Source organism: Vulpes lagopus, chromosome 7, assembly GCF_018345385.1.
Source record: "Vulpes lagopus strain Blue_001 chromosome 7, ASM1834538v1, whole genome shotgun sequence".
Lineage (NCBI taxonomy): Eukaryota > Metazoa > Chordata > Mammalia > Carnivora > Canidae > Vulpes > Vulpes lagopus.
The window spans coordinates 114,643,862-114,655,415 of NC_054830.1; the positions used below are offsets into that span (position 1 = coordinate 114,643,862).

The 11,554-nt window shown below is 44.2% G+C and overlaps 1 protein-coding gene across 1 annotated transcript in view; it reads right to left on the minus strand.

Annotated features, from left to right (window-relative positions):
* Positions 1 to 11,116, minus strand: part of SLC27A6 (solute carrier family 27 member 6) — a 69,136-nt gene extending 58,020 nt beyond the window's left edge. Inside the window, exon 1 of the mRNA XM_041760345.1 lies at positions 10,010 to 11,116. Coding sequence (XP_041616279.1) covers positions 10,010 to 10,490 — 481 coding nt within the window. The 5' untranslated portion in view covers positions 10,491 to 11,116. The remainder of the gene's footprint in view (positions 1 to 10,009) is intronic.
* Between the last annotated feature and the right edge of the window lie 438 nt (positions 11,117 to 11,554).

Here is an 11,554-nt window from a genome sequence, read left to right on the forward strand (position 1 = left end):
TCATGAGAGACACACACACACACACACAGAGGCAGAGACATCGGCAGAAGGAGAAGCAGACTCCATGCAGGAAGCCTGACATGGGACTCGATCCCAGATCTCCCGGATCATGTCTTGGGCTGAAGGCGGTGCTAAACCACTGAGCCACCCGGGCTGCCCCCTAATTTTGTTTTAATGACTCTTTTTGGCTTTTTGAATGTTTAAGTACAAGTCTCTGAACTGACCCATTATCTTAATTTCAAATCTCTCATCTGGAATTGTAAATTAACAGCATAAACTTTTACATGTTCATAATGATATGTATGTCTAAGTAGGCAAAATAAGTATGAAGAAAGTTACAATATGACTAATTGTGGCCCCAAATAATTTTTGGAATTGTAGAGTCTAAAGAAATACTCAATGTTTGCAAAGGGTGATGATTTTTTTTTACAAGAAAAAGGAAGTGAGCAGATTCCTAAGAATTAGAGGAAATACAATTTAAATCCCTTCATTGGTTAAAATTAAATTGACTTGACTTAGTTGAGACATTCAGAATTCTATAGAATTTTATCAAATTATTTCTTCAATAGTAGTAGGTAATTTGGTTGAGGATATCATTATCCTCATTGAAATAAAAATCTGAAAAGTCTTGTAGAGGATAAAAATTAATTATTTATTTATCACTATCAATCTTCCTTAACAAAATGAAAAGTTTCAGGGTCATTTTGAAAGTAAATTCTGAATATTAAGTCCTGACACAAAATAGCATTTGTTTAAATACCTCAAGGACACTTGGCTGTGTTTCATGAAAGTTTACTCTTAGGGAAGCATACTACCATTGAAACCTATAAAACTGTAAGCACCTCAAATGAATGATATGTGTCCTAATCCATACTTGTGCTGGCTGCACCTGACACACACATTGCAGGTGCCGCATAGAGATCTGGTTATGGAACTGAGCTCTTCCCAGGCATCCCCTGTTGATGTAGGTCTCGACAGAAAACAATTATAAGAAAATGAGACATTTGAATATCCTATACCCTTGAACAAACTCTACCTTACAGGATAAGGCTGTAATGTAGAAGGCTTTCACAGCAATAGGGTCCTTTGGAGAAACCACATATTATTTCTCGAATATGCAAAGCACTTCATTAGGTGATGCTACAAGCATTAAAACAGGTAAATTAAAAAACAAACAAACAAACAAAAAAAACAGGTAAATTAAAGGGTTGCATGGGTAGCTCAGTCGGTTAAGCATCTAACTTCCACTCTGGCTCAGATCTCAGGGTCCTCAGATGGAGCCCTGCCTCCAGCTCTCTGCTCTGCCAGGAGCCTGCTTCTCCTTCTCCCTCTGCCCCTTCCCCAGCTTGTGCTCTTTTTCTCTCTCCCAAATAAGTAAATAAAATCTTTTAAAAAACAGGTAAATTATGATCTCTGCTTATGATCTTTCAGCAATTTTTCTACCAATTAATTTGTTTCTACATCATCATGTCTCTTATTCACATTACCAACACTATAAATACGAGTAAAATTTAATATATCCCTCTACTATGTCATTAGTATCAATTATGTTATTTATCCTGCAATAGAAACTCTTAAAGTTGTCTGATTCCACATAAAACAAACTAATGCTTTCAAAAGAATAGCTTGCAGCACTTACTACATTGGCAAACATCGAAACTTTTAGGCATGAAGAAAACATAAATGAAATTCAAGTACAAATGGTCACCTTGAGCTTTCCACATCCCAAAGCAATAAACACACAGAATCTAAGGTGAAATTACAGATCTCACCTCATGCTTATCACTACCATCCTACTACTTAGAGCAGCTCAACAGGTGTTCATAGAAAGCATGGGCAGACTCTGGTTCCTTTTCTTTTCTTTCTTTCTTTTTTTTAGATTTTATTTATTTATTTGAGAGACAGAGAGAGAACCAGAGAGAGTGGGAGCAGGGGGGAGGGACAGAGGGAGAAGCAGGCTCCCTGCTGAGCAGAGCCCCACATGGGGCTTGATCCCAGGATGGCGGGATCATGACCTGAGCTGAAGGCAGATGCCCAACCAACTGAGCTACCCAGGTGCCCCCAGACTCTGCTTTCTAACAAACCTGATTCTTTTTTTAAATTTTTTTTTTTATTTATTTATGATAGTCACACACAGAGAGAGAGAGGCAGAGACACAGGCAGAGGGAGAAGCAGGCTCCCTGCACCGGAAGCCTGACGTGGGATTTGATCCCGGGTCTCCAGGATCGCGCCCCGGGCCAAAGGCAGGCGCCAAACCGCTGCGCCACCCAGGGATCCCAACAAACCTGATTCTTAAGTAAGCAATGTCCTATGGCAATTCATATCAGGCTAGAAACTCATATCACCATGAATAATGTACCAGCTATTCTAAAAAATATTAGTTTACTAATAATCATAACCCTAGGAAGTGCAAAGGACAGGTCTTTCAAATATTTTTTTTTTTAAATTTTTATTTATTTATGATAGTCACAGAGAGAGAGAGAGAGAGGCAGAGACACAGGCAGAGGGAGAAGCAGGCTCCATGCACCGGGAGCCCGACGTGGGATTCGATCCCGGGTCTCCAGGATCGCGCCCTGGGCCAAAGGCAGGCGCCAAACTGCTGCGCCACCCAGGGATCCCCAAGGACAGGTCTTTCAATTGTGATAACATATTCTCCCCTGAAAGGATTTTATTAGCTGCCCTGACTATACGCACACAAGTTGGTAAGTGCATTTATGTGTTTTCACTCTCAGCTTCTCAGCTGTCCCCACATGTTTTGTGGGACAAATAGCATATTTATTATGGGTAAAATTGTGCAAGAAAATAAAAAGGAGAACATTTCATTTGATTTTATTTCCAGCACATCTCCCATTGCCAATGAATAATCATTACCCAAACGGGACCACAATGCGATGATGTATTTGGCTTGCTATTTTTCAATGTCAAAATAGTTAAAAATGAGTAAAGGTACAGAAAAGCTCTCTAGACACAGGCTAATCAGTAAGTAAACTATAAACTGGTAAAAAGGCAATTCCAAGGTAGCATTTCTACAGGACTCATATGCCAACAGTTATTTTCCACATTCCTTTCTGGTTATAAATGGAAGAATCCTTTTCTTGGCCAGAGAGGAGCTAACCATCTGGCTCCTAACTGGGTCTGACCCCACTCCAGCCCTAGCTGCTGAGCCTGCGAAGTAGATACAGCCACAGTGCTCCTGGGGAGGAGGACAGAACAGCTGCTTAAAACCAGGTCACCGGCAGCCGCGGTGGCGCAGCGGTTTAGCGCCGCCTGCAGCCCGGGGTGTGATCCTGGAGATCCGGGATCGAGTCCCACGTCGGGCTCCCTGCATGGAGCCTGCTTGTAAATAAATTAAAAAAAAAAAAAAACCCAAAACAGGTCACTTGGGTCAAGCGCCCTGTGCCTGGACCTCCCTCCTGACAGCCCGATGCCCGTAGCAAATACAGACGCTCTTACTTGCAGATATGTCTCGGCCACCATGCAATTAAAAATAATTATAGCAGCCATTAACTGAATATTTACTATGGTGCAGGCACTCTGTTATGTTCTTTATGTTTGATTCCTACTAGACCATTGATCATCTGCAATGTGTTAGTAGTCAGTCAAAGGCAGAATTAAGAAGTGTATTTCTCCCCCTTAGCCCTGCCACTTCTCTGCACAGGGACAATCTTCTTTTAAATAGTTTTTGCTCCTGCCAGCATTCAAACATCATTCCCTTACAGTGAACACATGTTCAGCAGACACCATAAATAAGAATCCCAGTCAGTGTCTCCACGGTCAGAAAAGAAAAAGCCATAGATGATATATCAGTGCTTAGAACACTGTCTTTTCCAGATAGTGAACCATGAAGCCACTTAACCTTCCTATTGAAATGAATAATTTCCTTTTGGAATGAAGGTAATCCTGGACCTAACTGAGTCAAAAATGTTAAAGAAAAATGCAAAGCAGACATTCATTCTACTAAAAATAAGTAAAAATATAGGGACACCTGGAAGGCTCAGTGGTTGAGCGTCTGCCTTCGGCTCAGGTCATGATCCCGAGGCTTTGGGATCGAGTCCTGCATCAGGCTCGCCGCAGAGGGCCTGTTTCTCCCTCTGCCTATGTCTCTGCCTCTCTGTGTCTCTCATGAATAAATAAATAAATAATCGTTAAAAAATAAGTAACAATATAAAAATGTCCTAAAAATGAAAATAGATGTGAGGTTATCACAATATGTGGATTGAATGATAGAAGTTTACATGAGCCATGTATTCTACCTATATAAATACATATCCCCTAACTCTTCCTCTTGGTCTTTACAAAGCAGACACCTTTATGGCTGAAAGTCATTTGGAGAATTACAATGGCTTGATTGTTAACCGGAACATTTGCAGAGTCTGAAAGCAACAGTTCAGGCAAACTAACAGGGCAGACCTGCACACAATACTGTAAGTTATTAGAACCATTTCTTGGGCAGCCCAGGTAGCTCAGCTGTTTAGCACCTGCCTTTGGCCCAGGGCGTGATCCTGGAGTCCTGGGATCGAGTCCCATGTTGGGCTCCCTACATGGAGCCTGCTTCTCCTTCTGCCTGTGTCTCTGCCTCTCTCTCTCTCTCTCAATAATAAATAGATAAAATAAAATAAAAAAGAACCATTTCCTGTGAAAAGGAACACACAAAACCTTTCCAAATATTCCAAACATACTACTGAATCTAAAGTAACAAAGTTCAGGGTGATCTTAATATATACTTTTTAGTTATCCACTTAGAATGATTTGTGTATATCAAGAAAGGAGAGTGTACAAAATACATGCAGTCAAGCAAATCCAAAACTCTGGGGATGCTCCGTGTGCCTGAAATGCTTGGTGCTTTTTTGTTTTTTTAATTTTATTTATTTATGAGACAGAGAGAGAGAGAGAGAGAGAGAGATAGGCAGAGACACAGGCAGAGGGAGAAGCAGGCTCCATGCAGGGACCCCATATGGGACTCGATCCCGGGTCTCCAGGATCACACCCTGGGCTGGAGGTGGCCCTAAACCGCTGAGCCACCCGGGCTGCCCCTGCTTGGTGCTTTTGGGGAGTCATGATCGTACACTTAGCAACATTAATATGAAATAACACAATAAAGAAATCCCACTGATCCATCTACTATCAAAATCAGTTACTGAACAGACAGCAGAGGGATGATTTATTTGTAAAAATACGCAAATAAATAAGATTTTACTGAGTATCCATAGGTACCTCATAGTTTTCCATGAGGTCATTCATTAATCTGGCAATAAGTATTTGTTGAGCATCTTCTTTGTGCGAAGTTCTGAGAACTTAGCAGTGAACAAAACAAGTTTCCTCTGCTCAAAGACCTTACAACCCCGTTCTGGGCCTAGTCCTCAGAGCGACACAAATAGCACCTAGAACTTTCCCTTTCCACTGTGTAACTGTGAATAGTCATAATACACCCAAGGCTGGAGGGTCTGGTGGAAAAGGTACTGAAAGAAAGTGAATAGATGGAAGGTGACAGACAGGGAAGGGAAGGGGGCAGGGAGCAGCAAGGAATGAGGACAGGTAAGGAAAAGATGGAGTTGTGGAAGGAAGAAAAAAGAGCAGAAGGACAAAGACAAAGGTGTACCCAGCAGGCATCAGAAAATCATAGCTCCAGTCTGCATGTTGCTTTTTCTACATGTGTGAGCTTGAGGTGATGGCTGGCCCACGCTAAACCATGCTTTCCTTATCTTTAGAACAAGGCTCTGGCTGTGATGAGGATCATATAGACAATATACATAAAAGCAATTTGTAATTCATAAAGTGCTTCAGAAATGGAAGACATTATCATCATCATCATCATCATCATCATCACCATCATCATTATTGCTAAATAGGCCAAAGGATATAGTTACACAGACTTTTTAAAGTGATACACAATCATCCCAACATTTTTCTGTTTATTCTAACTAATGAGAAAAGCATATAGAGGTAGATGGTAATCTTGGTCATAGGCACTATTAGTAATACTGAAGTTGAAATATTAGGAGGAAAGGACGAGGTTTAATCTAAGACTATTTTTTTAAGATTTTATTTATTCATAAGAAACACAAACAGAGAGATAGAGACATAGGCAGAGGGAGAAGCAGGCTCCCTTCAGGGAGCCCGATGTAGAACTCGATCCCGGGACCCCAGGATCACGCCTGAGCCAAAGGCAGATGCTTAACTACTGAGCCACCCAGGCATCCCTAATCTAGGACTATTATTTCATTTTCCATAAGTACTGAAAATTTCCAGGGAAATCTGAAATGCCATTTGACACATCTTCAAAATCACACTACACAGGTCGAAAACTTCCTGGCAAGTATTTTTGAATCTTCAGATTGTAAGAGAAAGGAGTAAGAGTTTTAAAAATATTTAAAAATTTTTTCTAGGTATGAAAAACCTGATGTCTTAATATTGAAAACATTTATTTTACTATTCTATATAACTGGAAAACATATTTTCATAGTTACATCAAAAGGGGACTGACAGCCTCAGAAACAATTGGGCTATATATAGTACAGCACAGTCTTATATCAGAGACCAGGTTTTCAATCTTTGCTTTGCAACAAAGTTGTGTCAAACTAGACATCCTCAGGGAACTTCTTTTCCTCTGTTTCCAATATAGAGCTCTGTATCTGCCTCTTGGAATCACTGGGAGTATCTTGTACATAATCAGCCTTGGGTAAAAGCAACTGTCAGTATTTTTGTTAATATCAATAATTTGTCTGGCAGATTAGTTGGCATTTTTTCCTTTGACTTGCTCCTGGAGACAGAATTATAAGACATTATTGTGGGGGCTCCTGGTTGGCTTAGTTGGTTAAGTATCCGACTCTATTTTTTTTTAAGATTAATTTATTTATTTGAGAGAGAAAGAGCATGAGTAGGAGGGGTAAAGGGAGAGTGAGAAAAAATCTCAAGAAAACTCTGTACTGAGTGCAGAGCCTGGATGTGGGACTTGATCCCATGACCCTGAGATTACCTCTGAGCTGAAACCAAGAGTTGGACGCTTAACTGACTGTGCCACCCAAGTGACCCCAAGTGGCTGACTCTTGATTTCACCTCAGGTCATGATCTCAGGTCCTGAGATGGAGTCCCACTTTGGGCTCCACCCTCAGAGGGGAGTCTGCTTGAGGGTCTCTTTCTCCCTCTGCCCCTCCCCCTGCTCATGCTTTCTAAACAAAGAAAGAAAGAAAGAAAGAAAGAAAGAAAGAAAGAAAGAAAGAAAGAAAGAAAGAAAATCTTAAAAAAAAAAGATATTATCTGTCCATCGTGTAAAACCTGTTTGAAATCGGTTCTATAAAACTTCTGGAAAATAGAATGTTAAAACATACCAGAGTAAGGTGTTTGAGGTCCTATTCCAAACTCCTTACCAGCTTTTCTTATAGCTAACACCAAATTAGATTGTAGCAGCAAAATCCAAAGAAATTTCCTTATTAAAAGCCTCAGATGACTTTGTAATAATAATAGCAATTATTTCAATTCATTACAGCTCTATTTAGTACGTAGCAGGCACTCAGCTAGTCACTCTACAAAAGCTACTCATTTAATTTCAGAATTACACTGAGAAGTAGATTGGTGTTATCACCATTTTATGACTAAGTAAAATGAGACCCAGGGCAGCTGATGGTCTTTTCCTCAATTATACAGGTAAGAAGTGGCAGACCATAAATGAAATCCAAATCTATCTGGCTTATCTCCATCTAAACCATCTGACTGCTCTTTCTATATCCATACACTTTCCCTGGGGATATAATGGTTTAATGATACATCTCCATCAGAAACATTTCACGAGACTCTAAGATCTCTAAAATGTAAAGCTCTAAAAACCATATGTATGTATTGTTCACTAATTTGACTCAAGATGCCAAGAATACAGTATTTCAGGTTAAGAGCTTCAAATATAGAAAAGTGCCTGTGATATAAGACATCTTACCAAAAAAATCTAGTAATTAAATGAAATAGTATTGTCCCATCTTTGAAAACTATATGTAATTTATATATTCTAAAGATAGCTAAAAAGAACTGTGAATAAGAACTAAGGTTGATTTCTCCACCTTTCTATTACTAAGCAAATTGACTAAATGTTTTTGGCTTAAAACTCCAATAGGATTTCATATATATGAAAACTCACTGTTGGTGTGAAAATCAAAAACAAGGAAACAATGCAACTTAGTTATTGGCAAGCAAAGCAAAACTTTGGCACAAGTAAAATTGCAAAATTAATTGGTCATAATTAGGCAACCACTCAGTCAAGAGCAAAGTTTTGACTACTGTTCTATGCTAAGAGGTAACCAGGCCCATACACTTTGAGAGGAATTCCTCAGGAGACTGGCTATAGGATATTTCTCAGGTTGGCATTAAAAACATGGCCACAGAAATCTTTTCAGGGATACTCCGGCCCTCTTAGTTTGCTTTTATGAAAGGAATTCATGGTTTTATCAATTTTCAACAGTTCATCTTAATTTCAATTTGCTCTAGAAACTGCTATCTAAATTAGATCAAGCAATACTATGGGAAGTGGAATAAAATGTTTGAATATATCCAGAGATAAATGATATTTTTTATTGCTGCATTCACATTTATCACTTGCCCCTGCTCACCATGATGTTAAAGTTCTGTGTGACTCATTTATCCTACCTACTATTAGAGTTCAGATAAAGTTCACCATACTACTTAACCTCTTCCCAAGGTGAGGGATTCAGTTTCAATCTTGGAGGATATAACTACTGAATGAAAAAGAAATGAAGAAAAAGTAGACAAGCGATTCTTCAGGTTCTCTACTCCTTTAGATTAAACAAGATGAAATCAGTGCTTGAGAGTAAATATTTTGCAAGCTGTGTGTGAAGTTGAACTGGAAGGACAATGGGAACGAACAGAAATGAGACTTGAATAATTAACCTTTGTACTATATATCACTTAACTCATTATTGTGCGATATGCAAATATGATAAAGGTTACTTGAAAGTTCTACACTTTAGTTATCACTAATGTATAAATGTGGGTAGTTTTTCCATAATGTTCTATGAATCTAAAACCTCTATATGAGGTGTCAGTATGTATCTATTAGTCCAAAATACTTAAAAACTTTCACTAAGGTCTTTGCTATGGATCCTTCTCATCTTCCACCTGCCTGTCCTCATTCAAGAAAAATATGCTTAAATCCATTTGATTATACCAAATAAGCATCATTTGTTATACTTCAATTCTACCCGGTTGTGAGACCCATCTTCCTAGGTTCTTTGTTTATTAGGTATTCAACCAAAATCTTTCCTTTGTAATTCTGTGTCAATATGTGTATCCAAAGCCTAACTCCAAGGGACAAGGAGAACACTAAAAATCTACTGAAAGAAAAAAAAAGAAAAAAAAGATGACAGATGCGGCTGGAGTAAGAGAGAAAGAGCCTAGAGTCTGCCAACAGCCCGCCCACTGGCTGGGAGATGGGAGCTTAACCTTGCTAGACAAATCCTAGCTTGCAGGCAGTGAAAAATAAGAGCAGACATGAAGATAAGAATTCATGCAATTCAGATTAAACATGTTCGTTTTCCAAACGTAGTCAACCTTGATAGTGTTACTATTAGAGGTCGGCAGGTAGTCCACATTGAAACCAAGATAACCCTCCCACCCATCAAAGAATTTTGTCAGATTGGACAAAATTTAAAACTTACGAAGTTCTATCTCTCCGTGTTCTTGCATTCACTGAAGTATCAATACCAGTAAAACTGCCCCCTCTCCCTAAACAGTAAGCAGCAGAGATTTCAGAAAAGTCTTCTGAACCTGTCTTGGTATTTACTACTCTACAACACCCTAAGTCATCGGAATGAAAGAGGAGGTATTAAACCACCAGTCACAGAACTGTCACACTATTTTGTGTCCTTGCTGTGCACACTTCAGCACACACACCCCAAGTATTAATTGTGAGCCGTGGTAACAAAAAAAAGGGGGGGGGGGGCCGGGGAGCGGTGCCAGGCAGGGTTGCCATTCTGCACCAGCAGCTCTCGCCCCTGGTACCTACCTGCGCCTACCACCACGGCCTTGGGCTCACAGCTGCGGAGGCAGTGCAGAAGGGAGGTGGAGCGAATGTTGGAGTTGAGGAAGGCCACCACACAGCCCAGCTTGGCCAGGCCGAACCACACGTGGACGAAGTCGGGCTCGTTGCTCATCAGCAGAGCCACGGTGTCCCCCCTTCTCAGTGTGGAATGGTTCAGGAAGACGTGGGCCACTCTGTTGGTCCTCTTGTCCACATCCTGATAGGTGTGGACGTCTCCCTCATAGATGATGAAGGGTTTCTGGGGCTGCTTCTTGGCAAGGCTCAGGAATCTATCCAGGACAGTGAACAGCTCCCCTCTCTGCTCGTACATCTTCAACCGAATTCCATAGCGTACCACTTTCAGCAGGTACCAGAAATCGGCCCAGAAGTAAGGGAACGCGAGTTTCTGCAACACATGCAGGAAGGCGATGGCAGCCGCCAGGCCGGCCAACCACGACGGGAGCATGGGGCCCGCCCCCGGGGCGCGCGGCGGCCCCGGGCCGGGCTTTGTCTCGGGGCCAAGTGCAGCCTCGGCAGAGCCCGCGGGCCCGGCGCTACGGGCTGGCACCTGCAGCTCGCGCCCGCCTTTCTGGGAGGGAGACGGTGATCTTGAGGAGCACTCGCAAGTGTGCACAGGAGAGGTGGCCCCGCGGGCGCCGGGGAAGGCTTGGGTCACCTGGCGGGCGGGGGACAGAACCAACGCGGGCCTCCGCAGGGGCCTCCGCAGGGGCCTCGGAGCCTCGGAGCCCCGCCCGCCCCGCCCGCCCCGACGGCGCCCCGCGGGGTCCTCGGGCCCTCGGCTCGCGGGCCTCGCAGGCAGGCGCGGGACAAGTCCCACCGCCCCAGGGCACCGACGGCCGCGGCGGACGCTCTTCTCGGGGAGGCTCTCCCGCGGCGGCGACGGGGGAGGCTGGACTCGAGCCTGCAGAGGCCGGGGTGGCGACGGCGGAGAAACGCAGCCGCTTTGCCCTCTTAACCCGCCAGGACCGCGCCGGCGGCCGGGCCACGCCTCGGTCGGGGATGCCCCCGGGTCGGGCGGGCGAGCCCGGTGCGAGCCCCGCCCCGCCCCGCCGCGCCCCGCCCCGCCCCGCCCCGCCCCGCGCCCCGGTGAGCCCCGCGCCCCGGTGAGCCCCGCGCCCCGGTGAGCCGCGCGCCCGCCGGGCCCCGCTGCCCCTGCCCGCCGCAGGTCCCCTCCGAAGGCTCTGGGGCTGGGGCTCTCCGCTCCGAGCCCCGCCAGCTGTCGTCCGCCTACCGCCCGCCCCGGGCTCCCGGCCGAGCCCCGCTCGGAGCGCGGCCGCGTCCCCGGAGAGCGCGCCCTGGCCGGGGCGGCGGGGGGCGGGGCGGCGGGGGGCGGGGGGACTGGCCGCGGGGGGACTGGCCGCGGGGGGACTGGCCGCGGGGGGACCGTGCCCGGAGCCCAGCCCGGGATCCCGGAAGTCGTGGCCAGGGTCGGGGGCGGCGCGGCCGCTGGAACTGGGGCCGGAGAGTTCGTTCACTAAATAAGGGGAACCAGACCAGAGGCTGGAGAGG